Source organism: Lepisma saccharinum, chromosome 23 (assembly GCF_977018435.1).
Source record: "Lepisma saccharinum chromosome 23, izLepSacc3.1, whole genome shotgun sequence".
Classification (NCBI taxonomy): Eukaryota; Metazoa; Arthropoda; class Insecta; order Zygentoma; family Lepismatidae; genus Lepisma; species Lepisma saccharinum.
Genome location: NC_139251.1, coordinates 56,191,167 through 56,218,124, shown reverse-complemented (window position 1 = coordinate 56,218,124; position 26,958 = coordinate 56,191,167). Strand labels below are relative to the sequence as shown.

General features: G+C 41.2%; 1 protein-coding gene across 1 annotated transcript in view; it reads left to right on the top strand.

Moving 5' to 3' along the window:
• The first annotated feature begins 807 nt into the window (after nucleotides 1–807).
• The window catches only part of Hey (Hairy/E(spl)-related with YRPW motif), a 42,145-nt gene continuing 15,994 nt past the window's right edge, over nucleotides 808–26,958 (top strand). The window contains exons 1-2 of the mRNA XM_083144221.1: nucleotides 808–1,295; nucleotides 10,525–10,742. Of these exons, the coding sequence (XP_083000347.1) occupies nucleotides 1,234–1,295; nucleotides 10,525–10,742 (280 nt within the window). The 5' untranslated portion in view covers nucleotides 808–1,233. The remainder of the gene's footprint in view (nucleotides 1,296–10,524; nucleotides 10,743–26,958) is intronic.

The following is a 26,958-nucleotide window of genomic DNA, read 5'->3' as shown; positions in this document are numbered from 1 at the left end:
AGAATCACCTATTGGTTTGAAATCATACGATTTCTTGTTTCAAAAATGTAGGGTGTTACAAATCGACGATGTTACAAGTACGCCATCTGGAAGGTCCGTCCACCTTTTAAAACGAGTAAATGTGACTTACTTTTTGAACCAAGTAATTGTAACGGAACTCTTTTTAAAAAGTAACTTTCAACTATAAACATGATGGATGTCCTTTCCGATGGAGCAGTGGTAACATCGTCTCCTTGTAATCAAGGGGTCACGGGTTCGATACCCGGTGGAGGCATATAGTGGTTCGTACCCCACTTTAAACTGTATGTCCAGTCCCGATTAGCCTATCTGTGCATAAAGTGGACTTAAACAAAAACTGAACTCTAATAAAATGATGAAAGAAGATATTCATCACCGCTTATTATATTTATCTACCCTTTCAATATTGTTGCGAATGGTTTTCGAATTGTTCTTCAAGGCAAGATTTATTCGCGGATGGGGCGTTGGGGGAAGGGGGTGATTAGCAGCGTGGAGTCGGTGCGGTACATTGTATTGTCAATCAGCCAAATCCTGCGGTTTTGACTCCAATGGGTGGGAGCAGTGCAGAAAGGACGCAAGCGACAGGAAGCGCCGTGCCCAGCCACCCCTCGCAAGCACAATGGCTGTTACTCGCTTCTTCCTCCCAGCGGCTGCGGGTCTTTTGCACGTCCGTGCATGCGTTCACACGGCAGCCGTGGGAACGATTCCCGAAGCAGCCTCACACGCGACCGACATGGGTATTTGAGACTAGACGGTCGCTCGTCGTGTGTCAGTGCGACGGCTGGAGGGTTCCCGGCTGGTAGGCTTCCCGTGCTCCCTTGCAAACGACGGTGTCGCCAGCGGAAGTGAGGCGGCGAGCCGACGAACGACCAACCGACGTTCAGTCTAAAGCGCGACGCAGGTCGGAGCGGCAGCGAGAACTGGTGCTGCGCGTTTGCAAAGTCTTGAAACGCGTGTGTGTACGCGTGCGTCTTGCAAGTGACCTTACGTGCGTAGGTGGACCACCTACTGATAAAGATTCCTTCAGAAGTGCAAACTAAAATTATCAAACAAAACATCACCACTAAATTGGCGTTCAACGAAACTTGAACAAAAAACAAGTGGCAAGTGTTGATTGTTGTGAATGCGAGTTCAATTGTTGCCGTGACACTGTGGCGAGTACTTGTCCAAGGGGTCGCGCCCCAAGGTGACGACCCTAGGTGGGGGCGTTACAGTATGAAGAGAAGTGACAGTGATTGTGACGACGTGTTTTCTGAAGAATCTTCTACGAAAGATCAGTAAGTAAGCTTACATCTTTGTAATAAATTTAAGTAAAGTAACTTATTAATTTAGTGAAAGATCATATCGGTTCGTGATGATCATTGGTTCGAATCTTCGTATTATCTATCCGCATTCAGTTAGTTTGTCTTGTTTAATTTGAGGTTAACTGAAGGGTAGTAAGTCGGCTGGCCTTTTACGGTACTCATGGGTGTCGTCCACAGGGGATTGCAAGATAAAGCCCCTTGACATTCTTTATCTTCTACCTCACACTCTTTCTCTCTCTCTTTCTCTCCTTTTCTCTTACTTATTGTTTGATTTCATTTAGTTTACCTTGCTTTTCTTCCACTTTTGGCTAATCGCGAAGATGAGAATGAGTAATGATATGATGAAATTAATGAATCCACCGACAAAGAACACTCATTCCTAGGTCGGAATTCGAACCCGGAACCTCTGCCGTAATAGCGTCTTCTTATAGCTAGGGAACGGAACTTTAGGTAAATAAATGTTTTTTTCTGCGATAAGATAGAGACCCTCGTTTTTGCCAAACTTCTGATCATAGCCTTATATGTCAACACAGCAAATTTTATTTTACATAAAAACACATATTTTCCAGTTTTCCGTATGTAAATACATAGTTTGCGAATTTTCCCTTTAAATGCATAAAATCGCTCGTTGACTTCTATAGCAATTCTGCAAGAACTGTTGAAGGATCCCTCATTAAAAGTCGAATTGGTATACATCTCAACAAACCTGTCCTTTCTCTCCAATTCCATACGAAAGCTTGAATCGTCCGCGAACACTTTGGCAGCTTCCGTGGATGAAGTCCATATAGTAGAAACGAAATTGAAAGAACTCACTGGATCTAACGCACAAGTGCTAATGTCTAAATGTACAAAAAGTTTTGGGAAAAACCAAGGTTTTCAAACTTTGTGCCAAATTGCACGTGTTTTGGAAAAGGAAGCTTTGGAAAACTTCAGCGTTAGTGGCATTTCGTGCTTCAAATATGCAAGAATTGTTTCTTGTGACGTGGAGCGATCTTTCTCACAATATAAGATGCTTTCTAGAGATAATCCTCACAGATTTACAATGGAGAATTTGGGAAAAACTATGCAACTCTTCCAAAAAATAGCTTGCTAAGAGCTGATTTCATTTCAGGTGTTTAAAATGCATATAATATTTTGTTTTTGTTACCAAATGTTTTTTTTGGTAACATATTTTCGATATTTATGACAAAGAAATAAATATTTCTCAGTTTTTTTAGCACATATAGTTCCGTTCCCTAGTTATAACCACTCCGCCACGTACATCGGCTAATTCACTCTTTCTTCATTCTACTTTCTTGTTCTCTTTCCTTCACTTATGCATTTGCTTTTACTTCTATATGCCTCTCTCTCTTTCTCGTCTTTATTTATATTTCTATCACCCTATTTTGCCCCAGTTTCCATCCCCTCCTCTCTCTGTATCTCTCTCTCCAGTTTGTTTCTCTGCCCTTTTCTCACACTGTCCTGTCCGTTTCTTTTTCTCTGCCTTTTTAATTTTTCTGCCTTTCCGCCTAGCCCTCTCTCTTCATTTTTTCTTTCCTAGTATTATCTTCATTTCCTGTTTCTCTCTCATTATCCCTATCTGAAGTAAAAAAATATATATATCTTATGACCCACAAACATTTCATGACATTACACGAAGGAGCGTAGATACATTTTTTCGTAAAGGGCTCAACCTTTAAAAAGAAACAGTGCAAGGGGGGACAAAACACTCCTGAAAGCAACGCAATCTCCATGCACACTAGTGTTGAGCGATCTATGGCCCAGATAATATATCGCGATGTTGAAAAAATATCGTCCAGGCAAGATCAACTAGGCGATATATTGTCACGATATTTTGGCGATATAGGCTACATCGTGTCTACGATATATATCGTCACGATATATCGTCATGATATTTTGGCAATTATATCGTTGAGAGGATCGCCGATATCATCCAAAAACATCGTATCGCATCGTCTGTGACGATATATCGCTATATCAAATTTCCGATATCATCCATCCATAGTGTACACGGAAGGGAAGTAAATGCATCAGTTGAAACCAAAAAATGCATAAAGTCTGTAGTTCAAAGTAAATATTTTTGGGAACCATCGAGAAATATGCAGAAACATGTATAAAAAAACATTAATCGAATCGTTAAAGTGCAGCTTGACATAGAAAAAAATTCAAACTTACGTCATGTGATGAATTTTGACGTTACCTTTACGAGCGATATTCAAAAATGCATCAATTTGTAAACCAAATTCACGGCAAAGGCCAAAAAGATTAATGCATTAATCGATGCGTTTCTAGATGCATTTAGTTTTCTGTGTGCACAAGGAATGCATTATAATTATTAACAGTAACAATAGAAAACTACTAAAGTAAAATACAAACTTCTTTCTTCTTCATTTGGTCATATAAATATATTTCCCGAGTAGACCTATAACAATTTATTGATTTGCTTTATTTTACTTCGCCTTTTGTGCCACTTTTGGCTAAATTGCGAAGATGGGGATGAGTGATGATATGTTGAAATTTATGAATGGGCACTCACAAATATCCAGGCCAGGATTGGAACCCGGGACCCCTGGCGTCATAGCGCGATGTGTTAACCACTCCGCCACTGGGGCCGGCTAGACCTGTAACGTTCTGCTATTGGTCCCACTGGATTTTGATTTTCTCATTTGCAAAAATTCGTTTTGCACAGAAACAGTATTAAATTAAATTATAATTTGTAGCAACGGCATATTATAATGAATTTCCGACATTATTTTTTGCGAGTTTTTCGTGTCGTAATGGAACAACAACATGTTTTTCCAATTCTATAGACATTTTTTTAAATTCAATGAAAAATGATTTTTTTTTCACAAATACTTACAATAGTGTTAGGCCTAAGTAGGGTTGAGCCGATACCGCGCGACACTTTCGCCAAATCTAATAATCCTGAAAAGTATGCAAAATTGAAACTTTATTTTCATTTTGCATTAATTTTGCACGAAAACTATATTTTGTGAATACATAACATCTAGTTTAATATTCTGATGCAATTCTTGAATATTCTAAAGCAAATTTCTTGGCAAATTGATGCATATACTTGGAGAAGAATAGTTACGCGCCAGTATTGATCAATATTTTGATCAAATTTTAATTATTGCAAGTTTCAAGTATCGTTATCGGTGGGAATCGGTAAGAATATCGTTATCGGCTCAGCCCTAGTGTTAAGTATGTATTGCGAGTGAAGCCATATGTGTTGCTAATGATCCCACTAATATCCTTGGTAGAGATAAAAATTTCAATACAATCCAGGGAAATCCCTTGGCACCCACTTCTTAAAGCGTACTCTGAATATTCATCAGTTGAGTATATGTTACAAATCTCTTCCTACCATTACTCTTTCATACAGATTTATGCTTGTGTTGCTCACTAATAGATGGCAGCACAAGAAAATATAATTTTCTAGTGGCAAAAGCATGAAGAAAGAGATGACAGTTTAAAAAGTTTTAAATCCTTTTTACACAATATTAAATTCTCAAAAGATCTCTTAGAATGTAGGTTATAATTAACTGGTAGCAATAATTTACAACTCCAACTTAGCCATTTCACGTTAAGAATTTTGGTTATCGTTTTGAAAAAGAAAGGAATGTCCAGCTTGGTTGCAAATCTTGAATAGTCATCTTGATCTATAAGTTCAGTGTGTTTGTATTGACTCTGAGGCGATAGCGCGTGACATGACACAGATGCCGGCATTTTCGTCCCGTAACGTCTCGCTTATTTACGCCCATATCTTTAGCATGTAGACAATTATATTTATATTCCATAAATGGGTACTAACCTTTGTTATAAGAATTCTTCACGTGCTATCTCGACCAACAGTCGTACCATGTTTCAAGAATTCCCGGGTTCGAAAACTAGTAAAACAGACATTTGTAAAATCGAGTCAAGACCGAGAATTAGTATTCGAGATTCTAGGTCACCTTCCAAACTTTGTTATGGCATTTGAAAAAATATAACTAATCGACACTTACTTTACAATTCTATTTCTTCAGACATATTGCAATTAAGTCATACATTTTCTTTCATAGTTATTACAAAGTCAATTCATTAGGGGCAGTTATGCGCCTGTGCTGCGAAGTTGCATCTATTCAGGATAAAGTCATTTTTGTTCGTAGCGTCGAAACTAGGCGTCAGACTGTGTGTACGCTGTTGTTTGTACCCTATCGTCCGCGACTCGAGACGAAACGATCAGACACAATCATTTCAAAAACCAAAGTTACTATATAAGCTGGTGCACCAGACGTTCAACAACTTTGATTTTATGCATTTCGAGAGTGTGGCGATCATTAATTTGTTTTAGTGGCGGTTTCCATGTCAATATAGATAGTAATGGCAGGTGCATGATTGATTGATTGATTTGGTTAATTTTACGTCACTTTATGTCACTTTTGGCTAATCGCGACGATGAGGATGAGTGCTGATGTGATGAAGTTGGTGAAGAGAGACCCACATAGAACGCCCATGCCGGCATAAGCGTAACTTGGGTAAGGAGGGGCACTTTCCCCTCCCGAAAATTTTCAGGTTTTTAAAAATTTAGCTACAACTGAGGTGACCTGAGGAGCAAAGTAATAAAGAGTAATTTTTCTGATTTCTATCCCCTCATAATTATGCCCTAAGTCTGATTCTGTCCCCTCAAAATTAGCCCCAGATTGATTCTGTCCCCTCAAAATTAGGCTCAGATTGATTCTGTCCCCTCAAAATTAGGCCCAGATTAATTCTGCCCCCTCAAAATTAGGCCCAAGTTCAATTCTGGCCCCTCAAAATTAGGTCCAGACTGATTCTGCCCCCTCAAAATTAGGCCGAGATTAATTCTGCCCCCTCAAAATTAGGCCCAAGTTCAATTCTGGCCCCTCAAAATTAGGCCCAGACTGATTCTGCCCCCCCCAAATCAGGCCAAGATTGATTCTGCCTCCTTAAAATTAGGCCCAAATTAATTAGGCCCCCTCAAAATTAGGCTCAGATTGATTCTGCCCCCTCAAAATTAGGCCCAGATTGATTATACTCCCTCAAAATTAGGCCCAGATTGATTCTGTCCCCTCAAAATTATGCCCAGATTGATTCTGTCCCCTCAAAATTAGGCCCAGATTGATTCTGTCCCCTTAAAATTAGGCCCAGATTAATTCTGCCCCCTCAAAATTAGGCCCAAGTTCAATTCTGGCCCCTCAAAATTAGGCCCAAGTTCAATTCTGGTCCCTCAAAATTAGGCACAGTTTGATTCTGCCCCCTCAAAATTAGGCTCAGTTTGATTCTGCCCCCTCAAAATTAGGCTCAGATTGATTCTGCCCCCTCAAAATTAGGCTCACATTGATTCTGCCCCGTCAAAATTAGGCCAAGTTTGATTCTGCCCCCCCTCAAAATTAGGCTTAAGTTACGCCCATGCATGCCGGGATTCGAAGTAGGTACCCCAGGCGATGTCGCACTGCGCTAACCACTTCACCACGGTGGTCAGCTAAATGGCAGGTGCAACGGGATGCAATTCCTCTTCAACATGCAGTAACTTGTGGAGGCAAAAAAAAACATCCTTCCATGTGCGATAGGAAATCGGGATGGAATGCAAAACAGTAGAGGGCTGCCATAAACAAAATACATTTTCCCAAGCCAAAATAGCCGTCGGGCACGTACAGGGCATCCCAGCGTGCGAATGTGTGTGGACAGTCGGTCACATGCGACGCCATTCAATACACTGTTCTATCTATCTGTTTGGTCTTCTTCCTCTTGGGTTAATTGTGACGATGATGATGAATGATATTTTACTTCGTTTTTCTATCACTTTTTTCTAATCGCGAAGATGAGGATGATTGATGAAATTGATGAAGGGACACTCACAAAGAACCCTTTCCCAGTCAGGAATTTCAACCCGAGAACTCTGGCGTGTGCTGATGATGATAAAGGCATATGAGACATGACGCATGTAGGGTTCTAACCCGGACCATTTTACTTCACAGCAGATGCATTGACCATTTCGCCACACGGAAAATTAAACGCTTTAATTAACGCAGAAAAGACAAGGAACAGGTGGTACAAAATATTTGCAATTTCCAAAAAGCAAGAAAACCACATTGAATCCCCTAAAAATTTGTCTGACAATTGCATAAAATTAGAGAAGCTAGATATTTAGTGTATTTTTTTTATTATTAATTTGCTTATATTATCTCCAAAAGTAGGCAATTTCCAGTAACAAATATTATTCACAATAAAAATATATTCTTAGAATGTTTTCAATAGTGATTTTCGTGTAAGAAAACAAAAGATATCTTATTTCCGAAACACATTAAGGTCATTTGCAACTTAAAGAAATGGAAAAGTCAACGAAGCAAGAACGTGCTCTTTTCCTACAATTTGTTCCTAGGTGACACAAGTATTTTGAACAATAGAAATTTTCAAACTATGTTTACAGTGTTTTGTTGGTGGAATCATTTAGATCTCGCAAATTTCGGCGAGCACGGTGAGATTCGACGTCACGGGGTCCCGGGATGGAATCGTTGGTTAAATTGTTGTTTTAAGTCCACTTTATGCACAGAAAGACTAATCGAGGCTGGACCTACAGTTTTAAAAGTGGGATCCGAACCACTATGTGCTTCCACCGGGTATCGAACCCGGGACCCCTTGATTACAAGGCGATGACGCTACCATTGCGCCATCGGGGAGGCCTCAAATCATTAAAATCAGTAAGAGGGAAGATCGTGTCAATTTCACACACAGAGACATATTTTGAAGTGAACTTAGTGTCACCCTCATATCAAGAACGTTTCTGCGCCATTGTCTACTATATTGTGTGAAAACTTCAAATAATGAATCTAACAGTTGGGCTTGAAACAGGGCCAACCATCCAGCTAAAAGAAACATTTTGCAGATTTTTTTTTTCTAATGGTAGAAATGAGAGTTCGTTATGTCAAATTGCCTCTGCTCTTAAACGAACAGGTTGAACTTCATAATTAATATTGAATAATATAACATTTTCAATAGAAAACAGAGATTATTTTCTTTTAAAAAAATCATGGTCTCCTCCTCAAATCCACCCTCTTTGTGGAATTTGGAACTATGTCTCCTTCGGGTAGGCGTTTAGCATCGGATTACATTTTCTGTGACGCCATTCGAGATGCATGGACAGCGTTCCTCAATGAAGTGGAATCCTGGTTCCGGACAACGAGCAGAAGAGATTTTCGCTACGGCCTCAATGCAGTTCCAAGAAACGATGAAAAGTTTCGACAGATCGGTGAAAAATTACTTTAGATTTGCTTTCTTGTTGCGGAAAAATAAGGAAAAGGAACTTGAAAATTGAAATTAGAAGCTCCATAGTGCATTCGTTCCTGTGATTGGTCAGCAGCCCTGAGATCAATTGAATTTTCTTTCATCTCGAGCACTAATGGCTTCCTCGTGTTGTCCTCAAAGACAAGAAAAAGCCTTTTGTCCCTTGGCTAGTCAGTGCCGCATTGGATCCATGAAACAGAATTGGTGCCTTCGTCTCTGGACTCTTGGTGTCTTAGCACCGTGAAGATCTGATTACAGTAGGTGACGTGGGATGATCGCTGTCACTTGCAACCCCTTGTGAAGATGACGTGTCTTGTACTTCTTGCTGGGTTTGTCACAACGCTTGGAATCCTGTGAAACTAACCGTAAGATTGGACTTTCTTTTTCGCTTGATAGTTTAATCGTTGGATAGTCGACCTTGCCTTCTTCTTTACGGGACGCGGAAAATGTCACTTACCGCTCGACAAAGACGTTTCTAACTCTATCCCGTTCATTTCTATCGAAACTGCTTAGTTCTGCCAGGGACGTCGTTTGAGGACACTACCCCCTTAAATTGTTCGTGGATGAGAGAGCATTACTAAGGCAAGTACGGGTAGAGGAACGCCTTACTAATGCAAGTACCGGAAGATGAACGTGCTACTAAGGCAAGTACAGGTAGAGGAACGCGTTACTGATGCAAGTACCGAAAGATAAACGTGCTACTAAGGCAAGTACAGGTAGAGGAACGCGTTACTGATGCAAGTACCGGAAGATGAACGTACTACTAAGGCAAGTACAGGTAGAGGAACGCGTTACTAATGCAAGTACCGGAAGATGAACGTGCTACTAAGGCAAGTACAGGTAGAGAAACGCGTTACTAATGCAAGTATCGGAAGATGAACGTACTACTAAGGCAAGTACAGGTAGAGAAACGCGTTACTAATGCAAGTACCGGAAGATGAACGTGCTACTAAGGCAAGTACAGGTAGAGGAACGCGTTACTAATGCAAGTATCGGAAGATGAACGTGCTACTAAGGCAAGTACAGGTAGAGGAACGCGTTACTGATGCAAGTACCGAAAGATAAACGTGCTACTAAGGCAAGTACAGGTAGAGGAACGCGTTACTGATGCAAGTACCGGAAGATGAACGTACTACTAAGGCAAGTACAGGTAGAGGAACGCGTTACTAATGCAAGTACCGGAAGATGAACGTGCTACTAAGGCAAGTACAGGTAGAGGAACGCGTTACTAATGCAAGTATCGGAAGATGAACGTGCTACTAAGGCAAGTACAGGTAGAGAAACGCGTTACTAATGCAAGTACAGGAAGATGAACGTGCTACTAAGGCAAGTACAGGTAAAGGAACGCGTTACAAATGCAAGTACCGGAAGATGAACGTGGTACTAAGGCAAGTACAGGTAGAGGAACGCGTTACTAATGCAAATACCGGAAGATGAACGTGCTACTAAGGCAAGTACAGGTAGAGGAACACGTTACTAATGCAAGTACTGGAAATGGAACGCTGTACTAATGCAAGTACCGTAAACAATGCGTTACTAAAGCAAGTACACAACAAGGAACATGTTAATATACTCTATTCCGGGAATCTGTGGAGCAAGGCCGCGCATAAAATTAGAGAAAGGGATTGGCGGAGTGAAGCAGTACACGCTGCTGCGTTTCCTCTCACGTGTTCATTGGTAGGATCCTCTCGAGTCAATACATGCGCAAAGACTTGCTTTCGTTCGCTCGCTCCAGAGTTTCCCGGGACTGAGGATAATACAAGTGCAAAATAGGAAAAGAAAAGTATTATTATATATTTCAATTGCTAACATATTTCACATATTTATATACATATTTTTCATGTTTTGGTTACATCAACATACCTGCATGATAATTGTAATGATTTGTGACTAATATCCTGTTCCTCGTCCTCAGATGTTCCTCGCCCGGTGACTCCGAGAGCTGCCAAATGCTAAGCCGAAAGAAGCGCCGGGGGATCATCGAGAAGCGACGGAGGGACCGCATCAACAACAGCCTTGCGGAGCTGAGGCGCCTCGTCCCAACGGCCTTCGAGAAGCAAGGGTCCGCCAAGCTGGAGAAGGCGGAGATCTTGCAGATGACGGTGGACCACCTCAAGATGCTGCACGCCAAAGGTCAGTATTTATTTAATTATTCCGAATACAAGAGGCCTATTTCAGCGTTCTACATGTTATGCTTTGACTTTGTTCACATGATTTAACAACAAGAAATGTCTGGAAATTGCATATATTTAAATAGTAACTCTCTAGCCTTCTTAAACCCGAAGGTTTATGGCTGCAGCAACACAAGCCTACCATCTGTCCCTATCCTGGGCAAGGTCAATCCAATCTTTTTCGTCCTTACCGATTTCCTTTAGGTCCATCTCAACGTTATCCCTCCATCTTCGTCTTGGCCTTCCTACAGGTTTCTTACCATCAGGTTTCCCAACGAGAATCCAGTGAACTCTTCTTTCCTCTCTAGCGTCGTCGTCTTGTAGCCAAGGGGTCCCGGGTTCGATACCCGGTGAAGGCACATAGTGGTCTGGATCCCACAGGTCCAGTCTCGATTAGCCTTACTGTGCATAAAGTGGACTTAAAACACCAACTCAAACCAAACCAAACTCCTCTTTCCTCTCACATTCGTACCACATGGCCTGCCTACCTAAGTCTCCTTGATTTAATTATTCTAATAATATCCGGCCATGAATACAAATTATGGAGTTCGCAATATAATTATGCAATATATATCCAATAATTTTGCAATAAATTTTGCAATATAAGTAAACATAAAACATAGGAACGCTAAAGTAACAGAAAATATAAATATTGAAATAATGAATTGTAATAACAAAAAGATAATACAAGTTACTTTACCTTGAGGCGTTCTTTTTTTAGCGATCTCAGCGTTTACAAGGTGTATCGTTTGATTACTATTTTTTGATTGCCACAGACATTTTGTCGAAATTGTGATGGTACTTGTTGAATCTTTCACACACATATTTTACCTCCATAGCTATAACAAGTTCTAAAATAGTGGTATGTCAAATGATTGCTGGATCTTACAAAAGACAAATGGGGATAATTTTTAAGCGCTTTAAACTAGAACGAGTCAGATATTTAGGTTTCCACTATTCTCTCCTTACATCTTAAGTAATGTTTTAGTACAGTAGCTCAAATCGGTATATTTTCTGCGTTAAAGATGTCATATCCTTCCTCTAGAGTAGTTATGAACTCCACCGCTTGTAGTTAAGAGGTCCTGTGTTTCATTCCTATTGAGGGCAGATAGCTGTGCAATCCTAGGAGCCAAACCGAGACGTGTGTGTTTAATGACGACGCTTGATTCATTCATGAGGTCGTCTGCAGTTACGAAATGCCTGCCTCAATCTCTACCTCTTCTCCAATTAAAAAAAAAATGCAATTCTATAACACTCTACTTTTCACCACTTAAGTTGGTAACAGCTTGCTTTTTCAAGACTTGAACTAGGAACGCCTTACTTTTTCTAAACTCGAGGTAACAACGCCTCACTTTTTCGGTACTTGAGTTAGTAACGCCTTACTTTTTTCTTATTTTTTTGATACTTGAGTTAGTAACGCCTTACTTCTTCCGCCCGTGATTTAATAACGCCTTACTTTTTCAGTACTTGAGTCAGTAACGCCTTACGTTTTTCGGTACTTGAGTTAGTAACGCCTTACTTCTTCCGCCCGTGATTTAATAACGGCTTACTTTCTTTCGGTACTTGAGTCAGTAACGCCTTACTTTTTTCGGTACTTGAGTTAGTAACGCCTTACTTTTTTCTGTACTTGAGTTAGTGACGCCTTACTTTTTTCGGAACTTGAGTCAGTAACGCCTTCTTTTTTCTTCGATACTTGAGAAAGGAACGCCTTACTTTTTCCGTCCGTGATTTCATAACGCCTTACTTTTTCCGTGCTTGATTTAATAACGCGTTTCTTTTCCCTTGCTTGATTTAATAACGCGTTATTTTTTCCGTGCTTGGTTTAATAACACGTTACATTTCCCGTGCTTGATATGTATAATAATACGTTACTTTTCACGTGCTTAAGTTAATAACGCGTTACTTTTCCGTGGCTGAGTTAGTAACGCCTTATTTTTCTGTATTTGAGTTAGTAATACCTTTCCGAAATTACAATAGTAATTATAACGGCAGAACTAGTAGAGGATTTATTTGCCAGTACGAAACATGCTTTGTTGTGTTGTTTTAAACTTAGAAGTGTAAAATTACACTTGGAATAAACGTGCACCAGAGAACAGATGATACTTGTGAATGCAGTTAATCGTCCTTAATGTGTGACAAAGTAACGGTAACTGCGAGTTATGTTTGTCAGTAACTTCCCCAACTCTAGTTGAAATATACTAAGGAGCTAGTTAAGTCTGATTTAGAGCCTTTATTTAATGAAGATCGATGAATGATGCAACCTGACACCATTAACGCAAGACGGGACAGGGTAAAGCATCGAAGACTCAGGTGCCTCACTCTCGAAATGTCTTTATAATAATCCCCTTGTTACGAGATGGCTTAATGAAGCGGTCTAGCTGCGTTCGGTGTCGTCACTTCCCGAAAGCTGTAATTGAGGACATGATTTTCAGATTTTCTGCCCGTTGTGTGCCGAAAGATGTATTTTGCTGGTCGTTAGGTCTTCCCAGGAGATTCCGTTGCCTCAGGGCAGGCTGCTGTTGCCTGTTAACGGCCTCTCGTTATGTTTTGTTGGAGTTGAAGTTCTTTCCAGTGTGCCTACATCCTCTGTGGCTCTGTCGTTACTTCTAATTTTCATTCACTTCTCTTTCGCTGTCGGTTTCTTGAGCACACGCGTACAATCATGTACGGTAGGAGCGACATTGAAACGAGATTTGCAGAGTTTCGATTTTTTCTCAAGTTGCAATGCCTGTCTATTCTGTGCGTGTATAACATTTATTCACTGTTAGCTTTCTGTCAACTATTGAAACTGAAGTTACACGCTTTATATACATTTTAATATAATGTTAATAATAATAATAGTGCACGGAATAAATCGGCGCATATTTAGGGATGAAGGATTTTTGACAGCCCTGGAGAAAAAAAGGTGCATACGTCCTTGGCTTCCGAAGAGGTAAAAAGCTAAAAATGTGAAAATTTGAAGCTCTGAAATACCCCCTTCAGCTCTAACAGTGAGCAGAGGGAAGAGAGGATTTTTTTTTGTTACTTAGCGTCGATTTTCTGCCTCTTTTAGCAAATCGCAACGATGAGGATTAGTGATGATATATGATGAAATTAATGAAGGGTTGCTCGGAAGGAACACCAATACCAAGACCGGCATTCGAACCCGGGACGCCTTGCGTCGTAGCGTGCTATGCCAACCACACCTCCACTGAGATTCGGCGGGCAAAGAGATATTGAGAATGAAAGAGGAAGAATGAGAGAGAGGATGGGAGAAAGCGAAGAGAGAATGAGAGAGATAGGTTGATAATGAGCATGAGAGAGAAAGCAGGTACAGGGATAAATAGAGAGAGACTCAATCAACAATGTCAAGGGAAAAATTTCTTGCTATAGGCTATACGAGACAGAAATTATTGAAACTAAACTGAAACTTGACATAATGCACATTTCATTTACTATTTCCGCTACTTGGTTGCATCAACCTTTCGCATGGAAGGAGATTGGGGGGGGGTCTCACTCAACAGGCAGATATGTTCTTAACAATTAACCCCGCAGAAACGGCTAATTGTAATCAGCACAACAACAGCTGTAATTACCGCCACTTCTAGCAACCAGAAACCTTAATTGCACCTTCCCGCACACCAGATGACACGGCTTCCAGTTTTCTGGTTTCACGCCACTTCCTGTGCGAGCCATTGAGAGGAACAGAATTCCCTTACACGTCCTCCCCCATATTTTCCCATAAGTCACCACCTGTTGCTTTTACACTTTGCGTTACCTTGATAGCCAGGCTCAATTAGGCATTTTACAGGGCAGTGGCGTGCCCAGGGTTTTCGAAGGGGGGTTACTTATTCATTTTTTAGTAGCCAATGCCAGTTTTTCCTGCCTTTGCCGTTCTTCTTTTCTTTTAGGAATACTGCGCCAAAAGGGAGGAGGTCATGACCCGTCCTTGGGCACGCCACTAATACAGGGTGATCGTAAAGCGTTTCCCTGATATCAAATATTTATTACACAAAAAGCACTCATAGATAGACTTTTTTTAAAGCGTCACCAAAACTGTGAAATTTTGTTATGTTAGGCACAGACATGTTGCGTTTTCGAAATATCCGCCAAGTTCTCAAGTTTGTGTTTCATTCATAAATTCAACATGTGCGCCATTTATTGCACGGAGAATGTCTAAACGATGGTCACTTTATTTCCATGTGTTACACATCTCATCAGTCACCGTCGCTAACACTGCTATTATCCTCGTTTTCAACGTTTCAACATTACACTTTGTCCTTGGTAAATCCCCAAAGAAAATAATCTATATTCCTTTTCCGGAATGTCTGGAGTAGCGACGCGCAGAGGCGAAAGCTTGTGGGCGGGGCCAGAATGTTTACTACAGAACTACTGGACCAGTCGAGTCGCCCCCTCTCGCGCGACCCCTACCCTCCGCGTGTTCATTGGACGAGGCACACACCCGCAACGTGCGCCCAGAACGCGTTCACGTTCTCTTACTCCAGACATTCCGGAAAATGAATCTAGAGGCGTAATACCGTGGAGGTTATGCTGTTCTGCCATCCTTCCCAATTCAAAGGTTTGGAAACGTTTTACTCAAGTACCGACGAATACTTAAACTCCAAGGGCCTCCTAGATGGCGTAGTGGTAACGTCGCCTTGTGTTCAAGGGATCTCGGGTTGGAAACCCGGTGGAGGCGCATAGTGGTTCGGATTACACTTTAAACTGTAGGTCCACTTCAGATTATCCAATCTGTGCATAAAGTGGACTCAAAATAACAAACCAATAAACCTATACCACAATGTGCGACACCAGGGGTCCCGGGTTCGAATCCCGATCAGGACATTGATGTTTTGTGAGTGTCCCTTAATCATATCTTCACTCAGTCTCATCTTCGCGATTAGTCAAAAGTGGCAGATAAAATACACCAAATGAATCACTCAGGCAACCAGTTTTTCATGTAGTACATACGCCCTGGACTGCAGTGTTGCCAACTAACAAGGCTCTGAGGTCTGTTCTCACAATCAGCATAATCCCCTGTGGGATATGTGTTGTGCTCTGCCCGTTTCGTCATCATTCATCCTCACCTTCCGGATTGGCCAAAAGTTGCAGAAAATCGAAGTAAAATTAATGAAATGAATCAGTTAATTAGAAAGTCATTCTGTTGATATGTCGCATAGTTATAAAATATATTTATACGAAATGTAGGCCTACATGCATTTTAATTTGTAATTTAAGATTGTATCGAACGATACGAGGCAGAAAGTATCTGTCTCGTCCTGAATTTCGAGACCAGATCGAGATTTGTCTTATCCTGATTCTATAACATATCGGATATTCCGCTGGCCTCCATGGCGGAGTGGTTAGGACTACGACGCCGGGATCGTAAGTTTGAATCCCGGCCTGAGCATGAGTGTCCTTTCATAAATGTCATCATAACGTCACTCATCCTCATCGTCGCGATTAGCGAATAGTGGTAGAAAAGCGACGATAAACAACAGAAATCGAAACTTTAGTAGTGGGTAGATCGGAAAATATAGCAATGGCTACCAAATAAGAGAAAGGTATCCACCTTTTCAGAATTTCTGAACAAGCTACTGTCCACAGAAATAGCTACTTGTCAGCAATGGCAGTAAAGGACTCATTTTGCTTTTTAGATGGAGTCATCATTTTTCGTAATGCAAACGTGCTGAAGGAGAGGTGTTAGAGAGCTACCAGGGCAAGAGGTTAGGTAGTTTCCGCGGCGTCTTTTGGTTGCGAGGGAAATTGGCGGAGAGGCTGACCGCAAAAAACAACACAAAATGGGAAAATGGCGTTAAGAACAGCAAAAACGTTCCCCACTAACAACCGTACCGAGGCTGGGATGCCTTTCTTTGGTCACCGAAAGCCGACGTGCTGCGGCTCCAAAAGAGATGTTTTCGCAGAAGACCTCTCTATGCCTGGAGAGCGTCCTCTTTCTTCCGCGTCTGTCACTGTCAAGCAGCTGGATCCACTTGTAAAAATGCGCAATTGTGATTAGCTTAATGTTTAAAATACGTAACTGAGAAGATACTTTTCCACATACCGGGTGGTCCAAAAGTCCCGGAACGGTCACATATCGTGAGAAATACACATCGAATCGGAAAAGGAAAAAATAGGTGTTGAATAAGTGAAAGAAAGCTATTCAATGATATCACACTTGATTCCCCATCCCCGTTACGCGCAGACGCACATCACTGGTGGTGAGGCACGTTCGAGCGTAGCACGCTCGAGCGTGGGAGATTCGAACGAGTTTGAGCGAGCGAAAGTGGTCCGATGCAGTACTCTAGTGCCCAACTCTATCTTATTTCCCCGGAACTCCCGTATTAGAGTTGTTCCGTATTGGCATTCTATTTCTCCCGTATATTTAATTAACAATCAAGTTGGCAAAATTAACCTCATTCCTATAAAATGCGAGTTCGGCGAGCCATACAATACTTCAAGTCGACTGCAAGAACTTGCTTGTTTAGGCTTCGGCGGGCGGAAGTGACGTCACATCTCGTAGTAGTTGATTGATGCTAAAGTGGATGCTTGCTTCCTCTGATCTATATATAATACTAGCTGATTAGCCGGCGTTGCCCGGATATTTATTTATCCCAATCTTCTATGAAAGTTGTCCGTGGGAGAAACATGGAGATCTCAAATCCACTCCGGAGTACGTAATAGACTGCCCCTGTGACTTGTTCATCGTGATCGAGAAAGCAATCTCTCCTTCTCTCTCTCAAATGTCATCGTGAATGTCACCAATTAGCTTAGCGACTCCGAACACTATGGATTCGACACTAATGTAGGTCATTTTTGACATTTTATTTTACACACCCATGAGGATAGGCGATAAACTCGGAGTTGAACAGCATTGGAAGTGTCACTATTCATCTTAGCGACCCCGAAAACTATGGATTCCACACTAATATCGGTCGTTTTAAATTTTTTTACATGTCACCCCTTCCCACCCCCACCCCTATGGGTGCTAGGGGTGTCTTACCACCACAGTATTTATTTCCAGACTGCAAGTGATACGTGTACCAAGTTTGGTTGAAATTGCTCCAGGCGTTCGAGAGTTATGCCGTAACAAACATACATATATCCATTTTTATACCTATATTATTAAAAGATAAAATGTAAACTAATTCTGTTGTTTAATATTATCTATTGCGTGGACATTTTCTGTAGTGACGCCCATCGCAAATAATGCACAAATACGATGCCAAAAGCTAATAACCCTATACCCTGTCCCGGTTATCTCTGGGGCAAGAGAAGCCGCGAGACGGCTCCACCAATGAGCACGTGAGAGGGAATGGGATTGCGTGAAGGGGAGAAAGCGACTGCAGTTACCAGCCTGAAGCGTGTACTGCTTCTCTCCGCCCACTCGATTTTCCCACTTCTGAGACGCCATGCGCTACCTTGCTCCAGAGATACGTGAGAGGGTATAAATATGGTCCATTGCAGAGGCATTTCTCGAACACTGGTCCTTTATCTCGGATAGCAACGAACTCGGAAACAACAATTAGGATATTCCGGCTCGGTGAGAAAACATTTGTTCGGTGTGTTCCACTTGCGTGCAGCTCTTGTGCGTAAAAGCGGCGGAAAACAGTGAAAGGTCTGTTTCCCGCAAAGCATCTTGGAAATGCGCTCGCCACGAAGAAGGGAAAGAGATAAATCTGCGACACCTGTTCACGCACCTCGGGCTTCCATGGGAAAGTGACCTGGAAGCAGAGAGGGGGACGGGGGGCGTTCGCTCCCGCCCCTTTATTCTTGGGCTCGCCTTTTCATCCGTTACGGCCACCAGATCTACTTTCTTCCCTGGGCTCTGTGTGGTCACGGAGGAACGTGAATGCGCACAAAGAAGGTCACTCGAGCACGGAAACGGGTTGGAGCTCAGTTTGCGGCACGACGCAATTATCAGAGTGGATAAATTTTATTGTATTTTTCATATTTTGCATCCCTTTTCTGGTAGGCACGTACGTAGAACTACGATATTTCTGTAATAATAATAGTAATAAGTAGAGCTAGGATTTTCATAACTTAGCATATTTATTTTGGTAAGGGTGATGTATTTGCTGGATTACTCCCACAGCTGTCCCGTACGATGATTTGAGCTCCGGGCTACGTAACAACTTTTCTCCTGAGATTTTGGCCTGTGTATAGGACCGGTGGCCACTCACCATAGTGGGGAAATTGGGGAGCTACGAATGAGTAGTGTAACCCGGTCACGGAAACCTACAACAACGACTGGGGGTTCGTCCTGCTGACCGCATGTCACCCCATAACTGCTTGGATGATCACTATCCTCTGCATGTGCGAATGAGGCTGGCAGTCGGTAGGTAGGCCTTGGCCCTCATGGGCTGTATCGCCACGGGTTATTATTATTATTATTATTATTATTATTATTATTATTATTATTACAAAATATACTTTATCAATTACGAGGGATGGTCAAAAAAAAGGTTACAAAGCCTATTATGGCGTATATGTTAGACAGAGCTGGAAGATCAACACACCTGATGATGGAGGGCACTCAACACTAGTCCTCGATGTAATCACCTTTTTTGTTCAAGCACTTGTCACAACGGTAGATGAGGTTTTCCATACCGGTTGCAAAGAAATCCGCGTCAAGTTCTCGTAGCCACCGCGAGGCAGCTCTTTTGACATCATCACATGTCAGATAATGGTGGCCAGCCAACCAAATGGTAGTCCCAGCTCAGCTGATATTGAGCGTAATGTTGTTCTTCTGTCCTCACGAATACACTCATCCACAAGAGCACAGTTCACGTCAGTGGTTGAGGTACTGGGCCTACCGCTGTGTCCAGGGTTGTCATTAACAATACTGGTCCGTTCATCTTTGAAGGCACGCACACCTCTCCTCTACATGTTGCCTTGAAATTGTCCCCTCCCCATACAACTCCACAATCTGCCTATGAATGTCAGCAGGTGTAGTGTTTTTGACCCACAGGAACCGCACCACTGCCCTCACTTCTCTTGACCAATTTTCTAGACGAGTCACCATTTTAAATGTCCGCTTCTCGGGTATACATGGTCAGAATAAAACAAAAGTTATATGCTTTGTAACCTTTTTTTCCGATCATCCCTCGTAATATTGGTGGAAAAGAACTGGAAATTTCGAATTTTGCATGACTTGAAAGTGTCGCGGGGCATCTTTGCAGACGCCGCTAAGGATCAAAAAGTATCGGGTAGTATGGGCAAATAATCCAACCGATACTTTCCGATACCCAACGGGATTGCATGGAGGGGGAACAGCGACTGCAGTTACCAGCCTTCCCAGCTGCGTGTACTTCTCTGCCAACTCGTTCCCCCTGCGGCCTTGCTCCAGAGATAAGTGGGACAGGGTATATTTCCATTAGTTCACTTCTTCCCTTCGCTTTCTTACGGAGACTATATTTACTGGATTACTTATAGCTAGGTCTCGGAAGTTGAGGAAAAATACTTTTCTTTCCTAGTGTCCGAAGACGAGGCCCAACATAATATATATTAATTTTGGGTCATTGTAGGCCAGAAAAAGGTGGGTTTTATTTGTCCTTTTTTGCCTTTTTCGGCGTTTTTTGGCTTAGTGGTCCTTTTTTAGGTCTTAACAGCTTCTTTTTGCAACTTCACCTTCTTTCGACTACGTTTTTACTGCCCATTCTCAATTCGAATCATCATCAGTTCATCACCTCTAAAACATCCTTTCTGTAGTAAAAAAAGAAAGAAAGAAATATATTTGAACCATCCCTGAAACGAGAGAAAAACATTTTTGGACTGAAAGAAGATGAATTTCGTATATATAGTTTCTTCGCACTGTGTTTTCCATACCACCATAATTTTGTATTTTTTTATTCATTAAATATGTAATTAAAACTGAAGTTATTAATTAATTTGGATCAAATTTATAGGTCTTCAACTTCCGAGACCTACTTATAGCATTCCCGCGAAACACTGCCTTTATCCTTGTTTGCCTCTTTCCATCCACCCTACTTCTAAGAGAAGAGGGACTGTAGATGCACGAGATGGGAAACCGGCCTGATCACGCCTAGGTAATCCCGCGGTCTTCCCAGGCGCTCTCGAAATTGCCCCCGTCGTGCTGTCCACTTCATTACAGGCGTGACCCGGAGAGGCCAGGCCCCCGCCCAAACTCGCTCCTCCATCTTGATGGCGAGCGGAGGTAAGCGCTCCCACCCCCTGCAATGATATCCACCCGGGAGGACCCACCCGCCGCAGGAGTCGTGACAGCATCCAGTAACTGGACCACCAATTCCTTCCAGATGAGTATTCCGAATTCTCCGTCCCCGACCGTATGCGAAACCTGGAACAAAAGAAAATTGACGCTGCTTTCTTCTTCGTAATTCGAGGTCCGCTTCTCGTTTCGTGATGCCTGGATGTCGGGGGAGATGATATCTAATTTTCGGCCACCGATTGCGGCCAATTGCTTCTTTGCCCTTCGCTCATTCTACTCGGAGGATTTGAAAACTTTTCTCATCGACGCACACTGCGATGTAAGTACATCAAATGCATATTAATTGAATCAATAGTGTTTCTTTTAGCTTTGGTGACCATAACATTTTGACCCTAAAGCGGAATATCCCAAAAAGGTCAGTTTACCCCCTCCTTAAAAATCAGGCGTAATTAAAAATGTATTGATAGAGGAAAAGCTCCAAATATGAGGCCCCCTTTTTATGTTGTCATTTTCGGAAGAAAAAAAATAATATATCAAGCACCTGACTTTAAAATGCATATCTATGAAATATATACTTAAATGTAATAGCATGCTAAAGTATAGAAGGTCTCCATTTTTTAGGAAAAAAAGCATTATCCAAAAAATGGTAAAATGATGTATTTGAAATTTTGTTCTAAATATGGGCTACTAGTGGCAATATCACAAAAAGCAATTAAATTTTTTTAAAAAATAGTAATTTATCGCTAAAACATTATAAAATTCATATTTATGAATAATCTGTTGATTTGAAAATCACGCGAAATGGGAAAAATCGAAATTAAGAAAAACATCCAAATATTTGTTGGAAATGTGATCTCAACATTAGACCTCATGCAATAGCCCATATTTAGACCATCACGCTATTTTTTTCTTCAATTTATTTTCGCTCTCTGTGGTTCATATTTCACAAACAAATCATGGCATTATAAAAGCCAACATTTGTTTTATGTGCCACTAATATCATAACCCATACAAAGCAGATGATAATTCAGAAAACGTTGAGTTAAAACATGCCTGCAAAAAGTTTTCGGAGGTCGTAATACTATAACAGCGTCCAATGCCGAAACTAACCACTACTTTCTCTTGCGAATTGGCGCCGCAACCTTTGTCCTTGACAGATAACCAGTTCCAATAGCCTCTGCCAGGCTGCAGCACCCGGGAGCGCTGATAACTCCAAAACCCATATTTAAACCTTCGCCCATATTTAGACTTTCTCCTCTACTATTAACCAGGCACGTATCTAGAAACATGTTTCGGGGGGAAAGGGATCCGTACCAAGTGTCTCAAAATAATAATAATAATACTGTTTAAACAAAAATAATTAAACTAATTAAAATAGTACTAATTAAAAATATTCAAATTAATTAATATTATATTTTTATTACATGAATAGGTAAATGGACGGTATAAGAATATTGATGTAACAGCACGTATTCAATATCTAGCTTACATGTAGTTAATGTCGGCAAAATTTAAAAAAAAACTGTCCTGGCAAGTAAATTAATGTTAAGTAGATAAAGAATTGAATATTTATTAAATATAAAAAGTTAGATCCAGTGATATTTTATGAATCTTACGTTGTAAGTAGTAATGAAGCCTGCATAAATATTCTTTGCCACTGTCATTCAAAGTAGTATGATTAATAATACGTTGCTTGCTTTCCAATACGTTAACCCACAATTAAAGAACGAGTATATTTTCATTATTTAATTTTAGTTATTTCATTATTTTCATTATTTAATTTTGTAATTAGTAAGTTTTTCGGGGTTTAAAAATATATGCATGAACAAGGCTTCAATTTAGTATAAGAATTATATGTGTACCACTTACTCCGGGTTGCGTTGTAAACGGAACACCTGTCGAGCATCTGACACGAAATTGTGCCGCTCGACGACGCCAGAGGAGCCGGGATTCGAACCCCAGCCTGGTCATGGGTGTTCCTTGTGGTGTGTCTCTTTATTAGTTTCATCATCACTCATCCTCATCGTCGCCATTAGCTAAAAGTGGCAGAAAAGCGACTCTAAATAACCAAAATCAAATCAAAGATAGTAAATTTTACCAGTTATTTATAAATATTTTATTGTATTTTTTTTTAAGATTTACTCTGTCTGTTTTGCATAGAATGAGAGGTAAGAGTGGCTGTTCCCGCATTATAATTTCTCAAGCACACACTTCTTTCCCACCATAATGCACTATCATAAGGATCTGGGTGTCTTCCAAATTGCTTCGGTGTTGTTTCACTTATCTGTGCAAGCCTGCTGCCAACCTCGCGTGACTTGCACATATCCAGTCTTTAACAAGCCGTTTACACACATGTAATCCATTGCCTTGTTATCTGTGCATACTCGCATGCCGTGACTGTTTTTGCATGGGAATATGAACTCGATCCTTTGAAATGCAATGTATAAAGTAATGGTAGTCTTGTGAGCGGAATTAGAGAAATGCTGCAATACAAAAAAAGCTAATTTTTATGGTTTTTTGAAGTTGTGTGTTTTTCTTCGTGGTTTATGTGGTTATAAAACCCAGTTGTGGCGGTAGCTCTTGCGTCAAAGGTGTAGAAACTTGTCCTATCCAGTTACAGACATCTTACTAACCACTACCGCTTGTGACTCCTCAACTATTCATGACGTTAGAAATTACATGCATTTCCAAAAAAAAAAAAAAAAAAAGATTTCTTGATTTCTGAAAAATTATGTCGGTGATGTTTTGATGTTCATCATTGTACTTTCAGTATTTTTTTTTTTTTACCAACTCTTCAGCACAGTCTCATTTCTAACACTGTCCATTTCATACGATCCACTCTTCGCTGTAGATACGAGGGTTGTTCAACAAAGCTTGAGACTGATCTTCACTATTTATTACTCTCTTTCAGTGTTGACATGATATCCACCCACTTCAATGCACTTCCGACAACGTTTCTGCCAATGCTCAAACACATGGTGTGAGCCATTCTTTGTAATGTCCTTCAGGATCGCCTCAGACCTGCTTTTAAGTCCTCAAATGCATGGCCACATAGCTTCTTTTTCAATGTGGGGAATAAGAAAAAGTCACAAGGGGCGAGATCAGGGTTGTATGGAGCGTGTGATTTGCTTTAATTTACTTCGCTTCTTGTAAGTGATGACATGGTGAAATTGATGATGGGACACTAACAAACAACCATGCCCAGGTCGGGATTCGAACCCGGGACCCCTGGCGTCGTAGAGCGATGTGCTAACCACTCCGCCACGGGGGCCGGCGTTTGTAGGGGGCGTGGTACACAACTTTCTTTAAACTTCGCCAAGCATTCCGTTAAAACGTTTGCCACATGAAGCCTCGCGTTGTCATGATGAAGCCGCCACCCGTCCCGATGAAGTTTCTCCCCCACTACCCCCCCCCCCCCCCCCACTGTAGCCTCGTCTACCAGGGAAAAGTAAACTGTCCTTCTCCCCCACTTTCGGCAACCAATCACCGCTGTTGATTTCCAATGTATGGGCAATTTACTCTGCAGACACATGGATAAGTAGCACAAGTAACGAATAAGGTGTGTGGAAGTGTTAATAACAAGAAATATACTACTTACATAGGAATTAATGCACCCCCACCCTTCCGTAGTTGATTTGAACTTGAAACTGCTTAAAAATATTTTTTTTCTTTAAAAGCATACTATTGTTTAATAACGTTGATAAGATTCCTTTACACTAAATTTCTAAGTGAGAATATTAGGGAGCAACTGCCCCTTTTCCCCCCGTGCGCATGCCTATGTGCCCATCGTATTTCTCAGAACGTGAGTGAGTTGGTGGTTAAATCCGCTTTATGCACAGTAAGGCTAATTGAGATTGGACCTACAGTTTAAAGTTACATCAGAACCACTATGTGCCTCCACCTCTCTCTCAGAACGTAAGAAATCGCCTGATATGATAACAGCTGAGAGATTCAGTGTTGGGGATCTCATTATAGAAAGAGCGCCTACAGGCAATTAGCCGCAACAGAGCAGGTACACCAACATCTTGATTCATCTTATTGAAAACTAAAATGGCTCCTTGCTCCAGAGCATCAATTTAATTGAAGGAAGACTTCTTTTTTTTTGCTCCTCATTCTTGGGTCTCGTGTCCGCCCGCGGGTAGCCCAGCCGAAGAGGTGGAATCACATGACAACGTCACACTGCTGACCTCTGGTGGCTGGTGTGAGGCAGCGTGGGAAACCGAGCTGGCTGAGTGTGCAATCCGGTTGCTCTCCGCTGGCAGTGCACCTGGTGGCGGGAGCAGGAAGGTGCGTTGCATCAGCTGGTTAGGTGCTGGCGAGGAGTTTATTGTTATTCAAGAAGCTGCTTTTTTTGAAGCGAACGCATCTGCTATGATTTCCGGTTTTCGCTTCTCCTTGCATATTTAGACACAACGGTTGTACAATATGGCCTCCAATCTGGTATCTAGACGGAACTGTACTTTATTTCTTCCGGAAAAAAGCGGATAATTGACTCTAAACTTCATTATTTATTTGTCTTTATTGTTATTGTCATTAATATCACCATTTTATTCATTATTCCAGCTGACTCTAAGTTCTATATGTAGGCACTAAAGCGACGAACATTAGATATTTGTGTCCATTAGTTTACATGTAATCCTTTTCTTCTTCTTCTTTAAATTTTTCAATATACATGTACACACATCCAATTCATATCCATTAAGCTCACATGTAATATTTTTTCTCCACACAAGGGTATGTTGTAAGAGGAGCCCTAGAGCTCAAAACACACTCGCTCTAATTAAGACTATATTATTATTATTATTATTATTATTTAATTAGTTAAAATATAACTTGTTTAGAGTTATGGTCACTCATATTATACACACATACATATATTGGCTATTATATAAATTACTAACTAGAACTTCAACTAGGTAAAGCTTTGCGCAGGTGATGTGATCAGCACCACGCTCCTGCCGTTACTCTACAAGGATTTACCACTGTTATGTATTTCCTAGAGGCTTGGTAAACCCCAGAACTGCTCCATACAGGGATTGATCGAAATATTCAACACTTGAAGGAAGTTACACATCTCAGGAATCGAACCAGGCTCTCCTGAATGACAGATTCGTGTAGAGTGACAAGGGTCTCGGTTTCAAATCTTGAGCATGACATGGCCGTCTCTGTTCAATGAACAAATACAAAATCAATTTTCTAAAAAAAATGAAATTAAAAAAGAAGAAGACATTAGAGAAAAACAGAAAAGTTACATTAAATGAGACTCTGGCGTCTCCATTCAAAGCCTTTCTGGGGGCTCGTGCTGTATCCTATCCATGTGTTTTGTGATTGTACATTCATCATCTTCATCTGATCACCTTTCATCTTCATTTTCGCGATTAGCCAAAAGTGGCAGAAAAACCAAGTTAAATAAAACACATCAATCTATAAGTGCCAATAGTAACAATTCAACAACTAATAATAATAATAATAGATAAAGATTAGTGATCGTAATTAAATTCTTCTATGATCGAGGGAAAATTTGAATGAAGAGGGATATTTTATACCCGAAAAGGGAAATTATGTACCTTTCTAAAGAGAAATTCCATACTCAGAAAGGGAATTTTTATACCTTAAAAGGGAAGTTTTGCTTTCCGATGTACGGAACCCCTATTGAGATTACCGACCCTGGCGAAGGGTTGGCAACCCTGCCGAAAGAAAAAAAAGCTGGAGAAGCTACCGGCTCGATGCGTGGCTAGGCTCCCGCTCTCAAATGGTAGGTTATGGGAGAATGCTCCGTCGTGGGAAACTCTGATTGAGGATCGCGGCAGATGGTCGACTAGAAAAGCATTAAAGGTTGGGGGGGGGGGAGAAAAGGCGGGAACGGGTGGCGGGGAATCTGTCCGGTGCAGAGATGAGGCCAGGCGTTGAAACCGTGCGGAGGAATTTAATGGGTTCGGTGAAAAGGTGTCCGTGTCGTCAGTGAGGTGTGCAGTTTCTTTATAAAAGTCGTAGGACATGTTGAAGGAGA